Source organism: Ischnura elegans, chromosome 4 (genome assembly GCF_921293095.1).
Source record: "Ischnura elegans chromosome 4, ioIscEleg1.1, whole genome shotgun sequence".
In the NCBI taxonomy this organism is placed as follows: domain Eukaryota; kingdom Metazoa; phylum Arthropoda; class Insecta; order Odonata; family Coenagrionidae; genus Ischnura; species Ischnura elegans.
Window position 1 is genome coordinate 31,216,842 of NC_060249.1, and position 20,173 is coordinate 31,237,014.

Below are 20,173 nucleotides of genomic sequence, written 5' to 3' on the forward strand. Positions count from 1 at the left end.
AGCAAAAGAAAATGATAAGCAGGGAAAAAGCGCCATTCGAACTTAGCATAACTGTATTTTTTTAAAGGAAGGAAGCTAAACTTTCCAACCGTCATAGAAAAACCGCGGAGGAGCGCTATCCAGATAAATAGCACGTGAAAAAAGAAGCAAAGAAGGAGGTCTAGCACCAATTCCGTGGTTCAGAATTTCGTGTGGCCCCTTGGCAGCTACTAATGGGTTTACCGAAAGCGGCATCAAATGTTGACTCACGGATTCTAAAGATTTAAAAAAAAACTGCGGACTCACTCTCCAGCAATCATTTCCTATTCGGTCCGTGGAGGTCAAATTCAAGGAATCGAGCGAGCGCCCGCAAAAAAATGTAAGAAAATGGAGGAATGATGAAGTTTCCGAGGTCGGCATCATGACAGCACCGATGAGCTTTCAAGCTAACCGTATACCCGGATTCCCTTCCGCGCAAAGGCGGATTTCTTGAACTTTTTAACAACGCTGAATTAACAAATAGTGATTAAAGGCTCTGAATCAGAGGTCTGTGTCGGAGAAGAAAAGAAAACGTGTTTCCGAAGATAATTCAAGATTTTGCGTGACCATCATCTTACATGGATTTTTATCTAACCATACCCTGACTTCGTCAAATTAAAAATAACAGCGCAAACGTTAAACTGCATAACTCAGCTACACTAACAAATCTCACATTTCCCTTACTGAAATAAAATGATCTGGTATGGTATAGAAGATGCCTATAGCTCCTTTTGTGGAATATTTGAGACTAGATCCACCAAGTGACTGGTCCTTCCCGTAATTTAGATGCATAGGCCAAAAATGTTTTAATCGGAATACTTACGTCTTATACTAAAGTTATAATTAATAATTAAAAAATTAGGAGTCATTAACCAAACCAATTGCGTCACCAATTAAGCAACCTCTTCGGAGCTCCTGGTGAATCAACAAATTGTAGGGTACCGGATAAAATTATAAATAACGGCGAAGGAAATATTTTTCATTTCGCTCAACAAAATTTTATTTCGAGGAAGCAGGCGTGAAGGTACGGACCCAATCGAAAAACTACTGTAAGTCCGTGAGCTGGTGGAGAGGACGGAAGTCTGAAAAGGCCAGGGTGGAGATGAGAGAAGGCCTGACGGGATACTACACAGTGGGGTGGCATCTGGGAGGTGAAACAGTGGAGGGGAAACTTTAGGAAGGATAGGGTTAGCGGGGGAAGGGATTTTTTCGTGAGGAATTCAAGACCGGAGATGACCGGTGGGGGTGGAGGCTATGCGGAGGACGTCAGACGCTATAGGGAGGAAGGGTTGAGAAGAGGGGCCCAGGGGGGTGTGGAGGGGGTGGGTTCGCTCGGGTTTTAGGGCGAGGGTGATGGCGGGGGAGGGTGAGGGAATTTTTGAAATATGCGGTCATAAGGAGCCGACGAGATTAGGGAAGTTAAAAACCATTCCCCCCACCCCCTTACGCTCCCCATTCCCTAATTTTAACCTGACCGTCTGGTCTGGGCCTTCCTCTACCCATCCCAAGATTTCTGGGCGGGGGGGGGTAGCAGAGCAGACCGATCCCCGCCTCGTTCTCATAATTCACTTAGCCGCGCTAACCATTTTGAAACAACAAACTTCAGAAAATGGAAACCTATCAAAGGGTAGCACGTAATAAACAACAATCTAACGCACGCACACGAAAACGATTTTTTCGAAAATTTATTTTTATATATACTTATTCGTATATCTTCCCGGGGAACGCCGCGCAGCCGCATGTGAACGGAGCGTGTGCTCCTTTTTTTTCAACTTGCCAGCGGAAAAAAAGGTCAACGAGTCATGATCCCTGACTTCTAAAACGCTCACGAGAGGCATCACTTCATTCTCCAAATAAATGCTTCCAAAAAATGGAGCGCACACGTCTTCCCGGCACTGGCTTAATCGACGAGCACGGCTGTTTTGAAAAATAATGTATTTACGCTGGAAAAACAAAACCATTATGAAATAGAACTATTATTAGTTATTGAAGGGGCACAAATCCAAAAATATCACCAACTACGACGCTGAATTTTCAAAACTTGCATAGCATGAAGTAAAGAAAAAAATGAATTATCAGGAGATGATCTGTTATAGTAGATCGTAAATCTGAATGAAAAACTCTGCTAAGCTCTCGAGGAGAAAAACAAATGCATTACTGAATAGAACTCTACAGTAGTTGTTTCAGTAGCACAAATCCAAAATATCATCATATATGCTGCTGAATTTTCTGAACATATAAATGGGGAATATTGAAGTAATGTTAAAAATACTACCAAGTGAACTAATGCTCTCGGAGATCAATAGATTGCAGGTATATTACCTACCTAGAAAGGAAGTATTTTCACAATGAAATGGTGAGGCTGCCGGATCGGCGAATTATTTGCCGGAACGAATTATAAAAGGGATCAGTTGGAGTTGAACTCATACATAACATGAAAATTATAATACAATTACTGCATTGTATGCACAAACAGTTATTTTATCTCAGATAAACGGATTATTCCAGAAAATCCAGAGGAAAGGGTTATTAAACCACAGTTGCACGATTATTGAGCCAATAATTACAAATTTAGTTTTTTATCAATTAAATAATGTCCACAAAATCTTTTTTGTCCTTCAAACAAACATCAGAGGTATTTTCTCAGTGCACAAGAGGTTTCGATGCGTGACAAACGCGTGACGATCGCAATTATTCCAAAGCACACACTTTCAACCTCGTATTAAGACACCCTTACGGTATTCGTGGCCGGAAGTAGGACGAAAAAAATGTTGGTATGCACTCCAACGAAGAGACAGGAGCGAGAAGCACATTATTAGCGTTAATTATTTCGACTGGATGTGCGAATCCTTGGAGTGTAGCGAGAAGAACGACGAAGGTATGAGAAGGCTCACTCGAGGAAATGGATGAAAAAAGTTTTGGAGACGGTTGCTGCCGCCAGGAATTTTTGGAAGAGGAACTGAGAGGGTAGATCGTAAAATTCAATGTTCTACAGTGAAATACTGCTATCGGAGAGAAATAAAGAGATGGTAAAAATATTGACTGTGTAGAAAATTAGCAATTGCACAACGAAACGGTGTGGCTTGCCGAATGAATAAAGAACGACAAATAAGATAACATACGATAGGTGCATATAATGTGCATACTGTATCTTAATAATAAAAATACCTTCACCAGTGGTCTCTATGCACCGTTGTGCCATTTTTATTACGACAAAACATATCAGCTTCTACCCGAAACGATACACTGGTAATAGTATTTCCTCCCATAAGAAATTAACCATTAGAAACAATTGAATACCGCTCGGATTTTTAAATCTAACGCACAAAATTAAGCGTATGTAATCCAAATTTGCAGAACCATATTCGATTGACCACAATGACATGAAAAAATCTTTAAAATATCATGAAACTTAGTTTGTTCCAAGGTAGAATAACATCAAGGGAGTGCGAACTGCTGGAAATAAGACACGGTGGTGGAGAAATTGGAATATGAAAAAATCCGGCGAGAGAGAGAGAGAGAGGAGGAATGATAGCATATGGTTGGTTTTCCGCGTCGCCACGTTGGTGCGGGAGGGGGGGGAAGGCAGAGGAGGAGGGGGAGAGGGGTGCGAAGGTTAGAAATTACCACACAATGCGTTTTGGGCGAAGATGGGTGGAGGGTGGGGGGGAGGGAGGGGGGCAAGAGGGAGGAGGGACGGGAGTCAAGCGGGGGGAGCAAGGAGAGGGCGCCGAGCAAAGAACAGTGGAAAAAGGCGCCCACCAACAGTGGCGGTGGAAGAACAATGTTTGTTAACTGGAATAATTCGGCCAACTCAAAAGTGTTGAGTAGTATTTTTCGCACAATAGGGTGGTTTCCTATTATTTTTTTACTGCTTAAATCGAAAGATTATTACTCCTGGAGTACATATGTCACGCTTTTAGATTTTTAAATTACGATATCTATTTTTCGCGATTAAAAGAAAAGTGAAAATTTTCAAGCGTGCGAAAAAGGGACGGCTAAGTACGAATGCTGGGAAAAGCCCATGTGACGTCTGGCTGCTTCCGTGTGATGCCACCTGGCTGCGAGGCTATGAACGCCGCTACGATGCAGGCTGCTTGCTGCCGAGAATGGTGGTAGCGTAAAGTACCCTGCTAGCAGATAGCGCTTGGCTTAAATAAGGATTATTAATACCCTATAAAATGAAGGAAACTTTCCGACCATCGGCAATTTTAATTACGAACAATGCATTCAGCCAGTGGCGTAACTAGGAATATTCTTTTTGGGGGGGGGGGGGGGGCGAGGGTTGGGTGACGGGATGGGATGGCCCTGGCAACGGGGCGTCCGGAAAAATTTTTGTCAAGTTAAATACATTTTACATCAATTAGGCACTAAAATTTTAATAATACGCAGTTATTAAATGCCAAAACTAGAAAATAGTTTGAAATAATTTTTTATTTTTCTGAGGCTTTGGGGGGGGGGGGGGGGATTTATCCCCTCATTGTTACGCCACTGTACTCAGCTGTTCTCGAAGTACCTACTCAAACGTAAACTTCATCGCGCCTACTTTTTTTTCTGGAAAATGTTCGGGAACATCCGGGTTAATATTAATGAAGGAAAATGGTATTTTTTTAAAGAAAAAAATTCTTTGGCATATAGATATAACTCTGCACACTTGGGTCAACCAGTTTATAAGGGCATTAAAAAAATGAGAATCTGGGATACAAAAATATTTAAAGAGTGCGCAATAATAAAATGTGAAAATATCTTATAATAATAAATTATAAATCAATGACAAAATGCACAAAAAAATTAAATTAGGATATTAAATTAAAGGTAAATATTATGAAATGGGATTATTCACAGGAATAAAACAGGCTGCATTTCAGACCACATGCGTCACACCAACAACTCATGGCGTTAATGTCCCTTCCCGCAAAACAAAAGCGGCACGCGGCCTCATCAAGATCCCTCACCGACCACTACGTGAGTTAATTCCCCGTTCACGCCCCTCGAAAATTTCAAAGGAATGATACGAAAAAAATACGCTCGGAATGCTACATGCTTTTTTTTCTCTCTCACACAGTGAAATCTTCCCCCAATCGACGCCTGGACACGATCACCAGCGCGGGCGCGAACACAACTTTGATGATTCGCGGAACGTATCGAAAATAATTTATAGTCCTCCGTATGTATATATATAAAAATAAATGAAGTCTCTCCCGTTTAGCCGCACGTGAGGAGGTGTGGGAAGGCTACTGCAGCGTTGGGATGGGGTCGGAAAGAAAGGCTAAAGACGTCCGAGCGAGCCCAGAAAGGCAACGGGCGAGAAGTGAGGTGGGAGGCGAGAATGAAATACTGGAATGCGAGAGGAAGAAGATTGCGGACTCGTTTGTAAAAGGAACGACTGCTGTGGCGGTGAAGGGAGAGGATTTTTTGAGACGTGTCTCTCTCTTTCGCGGGGAAGGAGGAGCTTATGGGATGGGACAGATATTCCGTGGTCGGGATTGCGAGGTGGATGAAAAGGCCGCTCCCGACCGCGGCTAATGCTCGCTCCTCCGACTCGCTGCGACGCACACGTGGGCGTGGCACGTCCGCCATTTTGGAAATTAGCCTTACAGTAAGCTGGTAGAAATGTTTTTTTTTTCGTCGCAAATGATCTTCTATCTCGTAACTTAAGGACAGACCATGAATCAATCAATTGTACACGATCATGGGCACAAAAAAGATAGTGAAGAGGTAACCATGATTTAAATTTGAATGAAAGTATTTACCGTAAGGCGACAGAATGTAGCAAAAAGAAATTAAATAAAAATCTTTTGTCGTCAAAGATAAATTATACCATTTGCAGCAAAAACTTCAACTTGTGAACGGAGATTTTAAAGGTTTAATTTTTTTTAATTTAGACATTATTTATCAATAAATAACGAAAAAATACCTTCGCTCCAAGCTAACCGAAACTCGGACTTTTACTCCATATTTAGCCATGAAAACAAATGAATTAATATCATACACTCGCCTTTAGGTAATATTAACCACAAACTGTAAAATGAAGAAGAGCGTATCAATATATGGTCACTAGAATGATTGAGGTTTAAATTTATGTAAATCCGTCGCTATTCGTAAGTGACAATCAATCTTCCGTTAACAACAATCACAACGTGATAAAAAGTTGTACTTTTTTAAGCACATTAATAAGAGACGTATGATCACTTTCAAATTCACCTCGTCATTGGTATAACAAGTCTCTACATTCCCGAAGACCGTGACGAGATACAGGAAACGGATATCACAATTGTGGTGGGCGTTGGTGATATTTTTGTGACGCCAAGCTCATCTGCATCTTCGTCAATGACGGGGGAAATATTAAGGGCGACACCTCATCGTCAAAAGTGGCAATGAACGAAGAGACAGAGTCGGGGACCTGGTGGATGGGGGGAGCCGGATGTCCCATCCTACCTCGCGATATCATCAGACTGCGGAGGAAGGAGAAAGAAGGAGGCGGCATCTTCGAAAGAATGTCATCTACATACTACCCCGCAAACCACCTCAATGGGCGTGAGGTGGAAAGTATCAGGACCCGGGCCATTACCGTGTTGCACATAACTAAAAAGTAAAGGTGAACGATGGGAAAGAGATTTGAATGTCAGGGCTCGATCCAATATTCAGCGTACAGTTCTTCATATTTCGAGGGGGAAAACGCATTCCTACAGTATCTATCCGTATGGAAACGCATTGCTCTTATTTTATCGTCTCTGTGGGACTTGGAAACATAGTGCGGTTGTAAGATTATTTTCCACGCGACACTGAAAAATACGCATGTTCTCAAGGGGAATAACTTTGGCAAAAAGCATTCCTATTTTTTATTAGAATTAGATTTTCTATTTCGTTACTTAAAGTTGACAATGTGCGCACACATTTTCCTGTATAATTTTAGATCAGGATATATTTGTGGAGAAATTAAGGTTTCCGATCCATTTTATCAGTGACAATGATGAAGAATAGAAATAAAACCAACATTTGCCCATATTGTTCCTACACATACATTTGTGTTGCTTCGATCCCAAAACATAAAGATATCACTTAATTGTTATAAATACGTGTCCTTTATCATTGAATGCCAACAGCATGAATTACTTAATTCACGACAAAGATATATTATTTATAATTCTGAAGGATATTAAGAGAACTTCCACTGATGTATGCACGGCGTTGTAAAAGCTCGCAAAATTGGGGCTTCTTCATTCGCTTTAGTCTCTTTCTATGGTGCCGTGTCTGAGGAGGAAGAGAAAGAGGGATGACATGATAGTGGCACTGCGTATGACCTACCTGGCTAACTTTTCTCTCTGTCAGAGACATTCTCTTCACACGACCATACTTTCCTCGGCGCATATCACATTTCTCACTTCTTAAGAAAACATAACCCTACTCGGACGGCACTCCACGGAGACATGCTCGCGAAAATAAAAGAAAAAGGATGGCGCACTCGCGGGATTGGTGCCGACACAAGTTTTAATGCTTCAAATGACGAAGAGGACGGGATTCCTGGAATGAAACCGTAACGCGTAGACTAATCAAGAAATAAAGCTTGATTCATTTTAACATTTGCATTAACACACACACGCTCCACCACCGTGCTTGGAACGGTATTCGCTAAAGCTTGCGAATCATTTTGTGCCTGCTTAAGTTAGCACATTTAAATGCATTGCAATGAGTAATAACGGAATTTTACAATGATGAATCATTTCTTACTTTAACATTTGCAGGGCAATTTGATATAAGACCCATAATGCACACTATTCTATATTCAGAAGGCTAGCCGCAGTTCGAAGTTACCGATAATATATGCTGACTCCTTAAAATGAAAATTTATACCAATTACCGAAGTCTTTCTCCTATCTCGAAAATGATATATCAGGATGTTTGAATTAATACATTTATTGTATGCGTTATTATCATGTCTTAGGTATACTGGGAAACGTATGCAGGACGAATGTGGCAGGAAAAGTAATTATGATATTTGGATTTTATGATTACAGCGAATATTGCAAACATTCCGATGTATTCCAAATATCAAATAAAGGAGTGCCAGCTTGTTAACGAAAAAATTAACGTTCGAAAAAATCGTAAATTATTCAGATCAGGGAACTCGAAACTTCGGATCGTTAAATCAGGAAACCATTTCACATTAATTTCATAACAACAGGAATAGGTTTGCAAGACATATGTTGGAGAACAAGTTTTGATGATATTTTTATTTCCTACTTTTTATTATGTTATATCTCTATCTAAAGGATTGATGTGCAGAGTACAATTTATAATTGCAGGGCTAGCGCATAAAATAGACGATCATTTTACCCAATGCGGCAGTCACAAATGTACCTTAAAGTTGCTGGAGACTACATTTATCAAAATGCATAGGATGTATTTTGGTCACTATGAAGTACTGTGATGCTTATTAGTGCCATGACTACCGGTCGAAAAAAACGCAACAACTTTCAATCAGAGGACCACATATTATTAACTCCATGACTACCGATTTGTAAAACGCCACCAGATTCCCGACGACCCCGACGATATTCCATTCCATGACCATCCTCGCCTCTCATCCAGCGCGTCGAACCTCATTACTTTTTCCACCGCGCCGTTTCATGAATTCCCTGGAGATTTATATTGAATAGCCGCTTCTTCCTTTTCTTCTCTCTTTTTCTTCATTCTTGCCTCTCATCTCCCGAAAACACCCCTTCACATAAGCGAAGCGTCCATAGCCAAACCATCAACCCTCCTCCCCTAAAAACTGCTATATACCTCACACCATTCTTAACCCCTTCCCCACCGCCACTATCTTATTCCAAAGCGTCCCGCTGTGGAATGCCCAGACTCTTAGAATCTTTATTCCGAAAAGAAGTTATTTATTTTTTTCATTTCTTTCTCTTTTCAACCTCTCCCACTCCTCCTCGGGTCCAGCATCACATTTTTTTCCATTTCTCTCTCTCTCCCCCTCTTATTCGTTCGTACCAGAGAGTGCTCCTTCAAAAACTCGCCTCACTCCCTCCCTCTGATAGTCTTCAAAAACTTCTTCCGTGAACAGAGAGTTATGAGAGGGCGATTTTTTATTGACGGAGCCTTTTTCGTTTCCACCCGCCCACCTCATCTCCACCCGCCGCGCATACACCAGACGGGCCAGGTATCAAGGGCAAAGGGGGTGGGAGGGGAGGGGGCGGGGGGGAGGGTGGCGTAGAGGGAGGTGGAGAGGAGTTGAAGGAGCTTCCACCGCGGCTACGTGAATCAATTCAAATACTCATTCTAGCCATTTTGTTTGCCTTGTGAAAAAAACTTATTCGCCCCAGAAATTACAAAAGAGTATATTGTTAACATCATTTTCCGAATAGACGACGCGTCGTAGGCTTAAAAGATTTACTAATACTTCGGAAGATTACTAATACTTTCTGAAGTAGAGGGCGGGGGAGTTAAGGAGCTTCCACCGCGGCTACGTGAAACAATTCAAATACTCATTCTGGCAATTTTGTTTGCCTTGTGAAAAATAAAATAAAAATTATTCGCCGCAGAAATTCTAGGAGTTTTTAACATCAATTTTCGAATAGATAACGTAGCCTTATAAAAAGATTTACTAATACTTCGGAAGATAAAGGGGCGGGTAGTTAAGGAGCTTCAACCGCGGCTACGTGAATCAATTTAAATACTAGTTTAAAGTATACCGGGACTAGCCGCGGTGATAACTTTTACGGGAGTCGCCCGCAATGCACAATCGTGCGAAATTTAAATACTCATTCTGGCCTTTTGTTTGCCTTGTTAAAAAAACACTAAAAATATTCACCTCAGATATTCGAGAATAAGGAGTTATTTATATCAATTTTCGAACAGATAATCTAGTCGTCTAAAACGATATGCTACTATTACGAAGAAAACAGATTATCTAACAAATATCATGCTGGGCCGCTCGTATTTTTTTATTTGTCTCGAAGTTAATGATAAGCTAACACTTTGGGTTGAATCAAATGAGGGTGAAAATAATTCCTAATTCCTATTGGGTCCTTTTTCCCAAAGATCAACAATTGCTTGAATTCGAGAAAATAGAAAAAAGGAACATAAAATAGTTTAAACTTAAAATTTGCTATTTTACTCAATATAGTTTGAAAAAAATACTTCCGCTTATTGTATCACTCGATAATTGATATACGGGCTCAAGGTAGATTAAAATGATCTCCAATAAAGATAGATAACCACTAGGTATATAACGTTTAATATTTAAATCAACTATGGTATAGCCAAAATCGACGAAAAAAATTAATGCGAATTAAATGGCTATATTCTCATATGGAAATTAAATAAAGAGTTGAAGAACAATATAATACGTCGGCCATTCCTGATGAAAGCAAGCAGCTCCGCCCGACGGAGTGGGGGAGACCGCGGACGAGTTTTCCCCCACTCACCCTTAATTACCCATGTAATCCTCCCTTAACCAAACCAACCCCAACCCTTACAACCCTCAATGGCGTAAATGATCTTCGTTCTCGGCCTCCCTCAAAAACAACTAGCCGAACCGGAGGGCGAGAGTCGGAGGGAGATAACTTGCAGGGAAAAGGTTGAGGATAGCATGGGGAGGTAGGAAAGATTTCACCTCGGATAAACCACCCCCCCTTCCTTCCGCTATCTACCTCAATCTTTTACTCCGCCTTACTCCTCCTGCATCTCCGGCAAAAACCGAAGCAGGGCGAATGCCGAGAAACAAACGGAAAGATAGGACTGTGTCCCACATAGGTACACTCTCCCGCAGCCTCCGCAGATGAACTCGCTTAATTCCGCATCTCCGAACATTCCTCCCTCCAATAGCATCGCCTCCTTTTATCTCTCCCATCGCACTTTCTCGCCCTCGGAACATGCAAAGGGGTCTCTGCGTGCGGTGTGGTTTTTTTTCGCGTGGTCGCCGCGCATTTTATCGGGCTAATTCAATGACGCTGCGAGTCGGGAACGATTAAAAGGGTCTCGAGCGGCCTCTTGCGACTAAATAAAGAAATTATCGGAGAGTCTTTTAATTGGCAGTGAGATCCCCTTTTGAGTTTTTCCCTGTTTCCTTCTGATGCTTCAGAATTGCTTACCTCGGATCTGTACTTAAAAGATACGCATCTATTGTTTTTATAAGGAAGGGATTTGAGCAAGGGCGTGGCAATCGAAGTCGGGACGACATAGGGAAATGTATATATATCTTCAATACGCATCACCTTACAGATGCATTTGCATGAAATCCTATCGGATGTTTCTCCAGGTGAGATCGTCGAACGTCAGCTACTTCCGAAATCATTTCTAGGGCAATGAAGACGATTGATGAAGGTAGCGGTCAAAACTTCGAAATTACATGAGCCCACTGAATGAATTTTGACGTTTGTGTGTATCAATGAGAAGGTGTGAGTCACACACGCAAACATATCGAAAAAAGTGTATTTTATTTCATAAGGCACAATATAAATACGATTTTCAAGGAAAATTTTAATGAATAATAATTTTGTTAATTTCAGATGACTGATGGTTGTGAGGTTGTGAACTAGTACTTGAGGCCCAATTAAAGGAGCAGCCCTTAGCAGAGACAGATGTAACGCACCGCAGCTTTACCGCGATCTTAAACGACGGATTTCAAAAGATGAGGTTTACTTACAAATCAGCTATGGTCTCCGTAGGAATCATGCAGACATCATTGTTAGAGAATCTATTTCTTCATATATTTGACGAGTCGTACATTTGTTAAAATTCATAAAGTTAGCATTATCTTTTAAGGATTTAACGGACAGATAGCAACACAACTAGCATCGTAGGGATAAAAACTTTTCTGTTTATTATTGGGCATAGACCACTCTAGCCACCATAACAACCCAATCTCCTCTTATATTGAGATTCTGGAAAACCGAAACGCAAGAAGTAAACAAGTATACCAAACAGACCACACCGTCGCATTACGGCAGGACTTTTCCGGACTGCAATGAGATAAGAGTCGACATTTTCCGGACGCGAGAGAGGTTTATGTAACTATGTATACAGGAGCCAAAATCGCCTCCTGTCACACACTCTCGGATACATTAGTCATTCTCAGCTCGACGCTTATATTTTGTTATGCGGAGTTTTGCTCGAGTCCAGCGCGATTGTGAAAGTCCGCCTTCCTGCTTCGGTTGGACACTTCCCCCAACCGCTTCCGATATATTCGAACTGCTGACCCCTGGAGAGAGAAACGCCCGCACGCGATTAAATATCGCCCGCCTCATGCGGGATGCCTTTTGTCCTTTGGATCCCTTTTTTTCATTTAAATATTCACGCCTCCCTTCGAAAACGCGAGTTCAACAATCCCTCCTCCGATGCCTCCATGCATGCAAAACAACCGCGGTTATTTCCCCCACCCCCTCCTTTTCTGAGCGCATTAGGCATGGTAATGGCGCTGACAGGAAGGGCGATCACATCACCTTTCGTAACGGGCTTCGTTTCCCGAAAAATAAAACGATGACGATCGACGCACAGCATGGATTTTGGCGCGAAGGCCAAGGGGCTAAAATTGTCACGAATTTGAATAAATTTCGTGTCCACAGGACAAAAGTGGCGCGAGAACAGCATAAAATGAAACCATAATTTACTGGGAGAAGAATCGCAAAAAAGCAATACGCGTGAAGGTTGATTTCAGGAAAAAATACGGCGTAGCGATGTTACCTCACAGGCAGAACCAGAGAATGTGAGGAATTAATGCATTCTGCGGAGAAAATAATAATTCGTCTCACATAAGATGTACATCCAGTGAATTGAATCGCGGATACTCAATTTATTCCGTGGAAAAGTCCAAAATGCAACTGAGAAGGATTCCGTAAAGACACTCAGCATTAAAGGCAACCAGAAATGTAACTCCGAGGGGATTATCCATTTACAAGTGATGTACCGTGAAAGTATGGCAAATTCAAATTATTTGCCTGCCTCGGAGGTGGTAAGGTAAAGTGACTAGGTGCTCGCCCGCTAAATAGAAGTTTGCGTCTCCGAGTTCCACGTTTTCGATGTTGGTTTTTATAATTGACCTTTGCTATATGTAATTAGCCGCGATGTAAAATGTCCAGGGGCATTTTTCGGGTGCATGGACATAACTAATTAAGCAATAATTGCCGGACTCACAATACAAATAATGAAGAGGCTGGGGGATGGATACGGTTAGGTAGCTAATGACGAAAACGACCAAAATCGAATGAAAAGCCGCACGATTTAATTCGAGAGCGCGCGAGGGATTTTAAAGAAGGGAGTGGAGAGGATTGGGGAATTCTTGCGAGTGATGAATTGAACTCCGACGCGACAACTAGCCTCGACCGAAACCAAACCCATTCCACATTCCCATTTCTTTTCCACTCCCCCCGGACAGAAAAGTTCGAAGAATTCAAAATGCAAGACGCAGCGGCAGGGAAGGAATTGAAATTCAAATTTTTAACGAAAGGAAATGAATTCAAACCTTAGCCTTTTATCCTCTCGCAGTCACCGGGGAGGGCGAAATATTGACAAATCTGAAATTTTAATGCTACGCTATTCATATTCATGAAGAATAGGCGGGAGGTTGAGCAGAGGGAGGAGTGGAGTCGGGAGGGGGGGGTGAGGGTACTAGTTCGTGGTGGTGACGATAGGGGGTGGAGCGGAGGTGTGGGAAAGGAACATGGGGATAGTGGAGTGGGGGAGACTGACGAAGGGAGTGGGGGAGATGGCACGAAAAGAAAATGCGATGGGTGAAAAAAATACGGCCTTTTAATGAAAAGTCGTGTTCGAGAATTTGCGAAAAATGTTAGGCATGAACGAACTCTGTCGTACCATTCCGGAAAATGACAATTGGGGAAGGCTATAGGGATTATTAAGTTAACTCATATTGGTAACTGACATAAAGGAAGTCTATTTATGATAATAAAACTAAATACATAACAAACGGCCATTGTGTTCCAAATAAATTATTCAAATAAGCAAAACTAAACTTGAGCCTGTTTGATTTCCGAGAAACCAAAGTAATTTCGTAATTTCCTGATTTCATCAAGTACAGCAAAATATTTTATCTCGGCTTTTTATCAGCATAAGCAGTGATTTATGGATCGCGATTCAAAAAAATTTACTCTAGATTGTCCATTCTACACAAAAACTATGCCTTGCAAGAGAAATTTCTCTGCAGGAATCAGTACGCTAGGATTTTTTTTAAGGACAAGTTAAAAGTAGGAAGTTGATGGACTTGCGGTGGTAAATTTTCACCCGGAAAGGTGAACAAACATGACCGAGAAGTATAGATGGTGAGGAATCAGTTTGTATCTGAACGATTCAGGCTTTGTTTCACCAATGACTGAGCCACGCTTTTTCAGATCAGTTCAGAGGATAATGAAGATATTACTTACCCTTGGGTTTCCCATGATGGAGTTGGGTGACAGCCCCGCGAGTTTGGCCACACTGTCCGCCATTTTGTGCCGCATGTTGTCGAACTGCTGCTGCCCACCACATCCGGCTCCTTCCGACTGCGCCGACCCTAAGAATGGACAAATTGAAACAAAAGGTCAAACTGATGAAGTGAATCAGGATGAAACCCTCTTCCGGGTTTACGACCAAAAAAGATAGATCGTCTCCCGAGAAAAGTACATTTTTAACATTAACCCACCTTAAGGGTATTAAAAAAAATTAAAAAATGTCACCAAAAGCCTTCATAAAAGAGCATAAAACTTCGATAAAATTGAAATTTTGGTTTTTAATTTAGCTAAGCGAAATCCTTTACATGAACTATAAGTAACGCATACCTGTTTTTAGAATCAAAAGTAAACCAGAAAGTATACCAAATCAAGTCCCTTAAACTAAGCCATATTTAAACCGGTATATCCGGAGATGTGCATTTAAATGCAGAAAATTCTCAAAATATCTAGTTTTTCAACGCTACAATATCTTAATTTTGGTAGTGCGTCTCAAAAATGTTAATAAATTTAAGTTTTTTTTACTAGGCGTCTCTCCAATTTGGACAAACTCAATCTCCGTTAGGGCAATCTAACTCTCCAATCGCAATAGAATGAACAATAGCTGCTTTTCAACAGCACCAAGTGCTCCGTGGATCACGATTCAAAAACGTTCACCCAAATCTGTCTTTATCGAGTAAAAGTAATACCATTCAGGAGAGATTTCACGCTAATTCTCTGCAGGAAACTGAGCTTCGTTCATACAACGATTAAAATATCCATTCCCTCCGCAACGCCACGGCTGAGACGTAAACACAGCTCGTCGGTTCGAAATCGTGCGGGACGCGATGTGTTATTCCAGCGCTCGGGTTCACTCGTCGACGGAGAGAGGAAGAAAACATTCGGAGCAGAAAGGAACATGACGAGCAATCGCGGCGGAGAGGAGCGAGTGCGACTCGCCTGACGAATGCAAAGTCGAGACGACTGGAAAAACTAAACGTTTCCCTTCTCGGAAAGACAGAAGAAGAACGCATAGCGGGGCGACACCCGCAGGGATATGAGCAGATAAGGTAAAGGACTCGGAAAGGTGTGAGAATAATACCACTCGCAGCACCCACGGCCGGAGATCCCTGAGAGATAATTGCCTCCCGACTTGTAAAGTAACGGATGTTCAATTGCACGGGCGAGGCAGGCGAGGAGAGAGGATTCTCCCGATAGGTGGAGGGGCAATCGGCCGCGAAATGGAGACAAAACCTTTGATAAAGGCGGCAAAAATATGCCGCGGAGAAGGAGGCTATCGCGTGAAAAAATCTGGAGCCATGCGCGAGTATTCGTGATGGGTCTGCATTACTGAGACCGGGTCGTGTTAGATGCAATCCTTGACGCAATTTCATCCACAGTAGAGTGAACTCTCACGATGGGTAAATCTAAAAGTAAACCTTGATCGCAAGCATGGTTGATTTCTTCATGGTCATCAGAGTGAACTGTCACGGCAGGATATGGTGCGGTGTTTACAATTTTAGCTTTAATTCAAATTCCAGCAGGGAGACGGTTAAGATTGGAATGCGTCCAGCGAGCATAACGAGACGCCCAGTATCTCAAAATTTCCTTAGTACACTTTCGTTCACAGAACAATAGAAAATAGGTAATTAATATGAAAATATTGAAACATTAGGATTTATATCGGGCGTAACCAACGGAAATTTAGTCACTGTAGGGGTTCTCCATCAACACGCAAATCAGTCTAGATTTTTGACTCTGGTAGTTTAAGACTGAGCTACCAAAAGTATATTTTTAATGGCAAAAAGAAAAAAAAACACGGCAATCCCGAGGAATAATTTAATGAACCAATTTATGCGCTAAATTTTAAGATATGAACGATGCCTTGTTTTCCACGGCAAATTCATTGGAAATGGAGCTGTAATGTTTCTCACTGTGAATCTTGGTAGACTGCGTCATCAAAACGCCGGTCGATTTACGTCGGAACTCCTTGTGGTGCACGTAATAACTCAATAGCTTCACAGTATATATTATATTGTATGTATATTTTGTGAAATGGCAGTATTATATTTACTTCCTTAAGTATACTGTGCCTTGCTAGTTACATATCTGAGTTTCTAATGAAATTATCGAAACATGAGAGCAAGATATGGATTCAGTGGAAGAGAAGTGGACGCACTCCAAACTTCACCTTTTTGTAATCCAGGATGCGAGGGAGAGAACTCTCTTAAAAGCGTATGGGGGTGGTGGTTGCATGGTGATGGAGGAGGGGGGGGGAATGAGGGGAGGGGGAAGCAACAGGTGGCGCTACTACGGAAGTCCCGACGGGCCCCACTATCTTCTCCCCCTCACCCATCACACCCACCCCTATCACCCCATTCTCCCCACAACACGTCTCCGGTTTTATACGAAGCCGGAGGGCTCCCCCCTCAACCTCCCACGCATTCGACAAAAACCTTAACCTCACCCATCCCAGAACTTAGGTAAGGTAGACAAGAAAGTCTGGAGAACCCAGCCGAGTTGAGTGATGGGTTCCGCGCAGAGAGCGTAGGGAAGGCACCGGGATAGCTCAGGAGAGATTTATAAAATATAACACTAATAAGAGTTAGACGCATAGAAAAACATTCTTATCCATTATATAACCTTCATTTTTACTCTGAATACAGGCTTGAGAGAGAGAGGTGACACCGACATTGGCATTGCAGTGAGAAATAAGCAAAGCATAATTAGATGTCATAATGCTTTCCACAATATATTCGCCAAGGGCGCGAGAAGGAATCGAAAACAGATCTTTTCGTCTCATGTTGCAAGTATGATACGATTTATATTTGTGGCATAATACGTATGACACCAGCAGTACGGTTACTATTTTTGTCGTCTAATAGCCACATCTTACACTAAAAATTGAACCTGCTTATTATACCGTTTTCATTTTATCTCTCTGTATCCCATCTTATGATCTTTTCCACTATCACTACGTAAGCTATCTTTATCGTGAGAATATAAAAATATTATAATCGGTGCAAAAATGAATTTGAAGATATATTCCATGAAATTCCCTCTACACGAACCTTAAAATCAGCGAGAAACTAAATTTTTGCTTGTTAAATATATTAAATTCAGAACATTTTAACCACGATTTTTAAGTGGAAAATATAATCATTATTTTGAGAGCAATCCGGAGCTATTATAAGTGCAAGGCGTTCAGTAGGGTACACCTCACGTTGGCAGCAGAACTTAAATGAGTCTTAACATGCTACGAAGGGGTCCGTCGACGCAATGACTTCATAAACCCTTGGGGTTAGAGCATTTGATAGCATACGGTGCGCCGACTCAACCAACCCTTCGGATCGAGATCCCCTCCGATTCTCCATAAAATATCCAACGCTCTTCCCAACCCCTCGTTCCCCCTCCCTTACACATCCCTCTCCTACCCCACTCCACCTTTTCACCCAAAAAGCACACAAGCCCTGTTCGGAACACACACAATCCATCCATTCTCCTCCCGCCCACCAGCATAACACTTTTCCCGCACTCATCCAGGCCAAATAATAATATAAAAAAAACAGAAGAAGAACGAAAACCCTTCAGTGAGGGGAGACCAGACACCCCAGAAGAGTATTTTTCCCATCCCATCCCGACCACGGCTCGAATAAAGTAAACAAAAAGGGTGGATTCCATCACTTTTAGCGTGGTCAAGATCCCATCTAACTCCTCCTCCATACAACAGGGCCCACTTCACGAGAAGAGAGAGAGAGAGGTTGAAGGCGGCGTGTGAGATTGTCGAAGAGTTTCAATCTCCCATGAGCAGCAGTCCTTTCTCTTTTTCTTCTTCTCCACAACTCTTATGATGGGGGGAACCTTTTAAAAAATAAGCTTCGATCTCGCGTTATTCCTCTGGTGATTCGTTTTTAATGTTTTCCGAGATTTCTTCTCTAGCGGAAAGGTTATTCAACGAGTCGTTCGGATAGCTAGATGAAACAAATAGCGTCGGACGCGAGAGCACGAGAACTGGGAAATGAAAAATCGTGATGATGAATCGGCCACTTTTTCAAGATTTCCACGGAAGAACTCGTGATGAAATCTGAAAATATATTCTCCCGGAGTTATTGGTGTCATCCTACTCACCGAGGACGCTTCCTTTTTATTCTTAACGAGCCGTTTTCATATGCACTAATGGCGAAGGTGACTCATATAGGGATTAGGTATTCAAATGATGGCCGAGATTGGATTACTCTCACGAGCCACGGCTTTATAGATGAGACCTTGAGTCCGATAAAACATGCGGTAAGATATTTTAGAGGCTTTCTTTTTGAGGACTTGAATAGCATAGTTTTACTTTTTGAGGACTTAAATAGCAAGGTATCCGAGAGACTAGCAATTCAGTAATTGCTTTCAGGACTGACAACAGCCTACTGAATAGCCTTGGCCAAAACTTCGTGCGTACTCTTCAAGAAACCTTCCACAATTTATATCAAGTATTAAAATGAGAAATTTATTCATACTGGACTGCACTGACAACAGCAAGAGGAGCTCATAAAATTTATGAAGCTAACAATTAGCTATTAATTAGGAATGAATGAGGCATTTCTCATGAATTGAACAATACAAAATATGCCGAAGAAGAAGAGGATGGATAGTCTATGTTATAAGACATACAGTTACTTGAGAAATATGATTGGAGGAAAGATTGAAATATAAGCCCCTACGGAAGACCAAGAGAGAGATGATTCTGGCATTTAAGGTAGAAAATATGGAAAAACGACCATCAGGAATCAAGGAAAACGTGTATGCATAAATTGAAGGCCGAAGAATGCCAATCGTAGGGTTGTATAAAAAACTAGCCATTTCACTAAATATTAAAATGTTTATTACTAATCTTATTACCAACGGGTTTATACGTTTCCATTTTTACGTATAATGGAAATGGTATCGAAATTCATTGACCTGAGGCTGGCCCAAAGAGCCAAGATTACGATCGCTACATAATTAAGACGCAGAAAAGAACCAATTATCTTTTAAGTGTGCGGGAAAATGTATCAACTTTGTGGGAGTAAATGAATGTGACTGCAGATTCAACTTATTCAACTCAGTATCTCTTATTCCGGCCTCGTAATTCCTCTTGGGTAGCCCGTGAGGTTAATTAGAAGTGGTGGGGAAGGGGAATTAGGTACTGGGCCATCTGTCCGGGGTGAATGAGCGTGCGATGATGCAAGAAGAGCTGGCTGGCTCCGCGTCTCCTGAAGTGAGTGCGGTAAGCATATGGAGATAACATTCCGGTGAAGTGGGGGCGTAATTATACACGCTGTGCGGGCAAATGGAAGGTGAGGCGAAGACACAGCCCAGGACACAAGAGATGGGACTCGCTACGGAGGATCAGCAACGCACATTGTTAAGCAGACACTCACTGTAATCCTACTCAAGAGACACTCCTCTCTCTCTCTCTCACCGAGATTATTAAGGCCTAAGTGATTTAGCGTCTTAACATATTAAGAACAACAACGCTTCATATCCCGCATCCTGCACATTGCTAGCGAATCACTATAAGCCTCATTTCCCTTAAGGATATGCTCCTTAAGTCCGGCGAGAAGAATTCACGCTCCGCTTCGAGATAATGGAGGCGAGAACGCATTACGAGGGCCCGTGCATAACAACTTAACTCGTCGAGGCGTGCATGTTGGAAATGACAGAAATGCATGTATCCGTTCACATCGAATTAACACGGTGCA

At 41.9% G+C, this 20,173-nt stretch overlaps 1 protein-coding gene across 6 annotated transcripts in view; it reads right to left on the reverse strand.

Annotated features, from left to right (window-relative positions):
• Positions 1-20,173, reverse strand: part of LOC124157229 (zinc finger protein castor homolog 1-like) — a 399,561-nt gene that overhangs the window by 75,866 nt on the left and 303,522 nt on the right. For all 6 annotated transcript variants that reach the window (XM_046531785.1, XM_046531788.1, XM_046531783.1 and 3 more), the window contains one exon: positions 14,403-14,530. In XM_046531785.1, the coding sequence (XP_046387741.1) occupies positions 14,403-14,530 (128 nt within the window). The remainder of the gene's footprint in view (positions 1-14,402; positions 14,531-20,173) is intronic.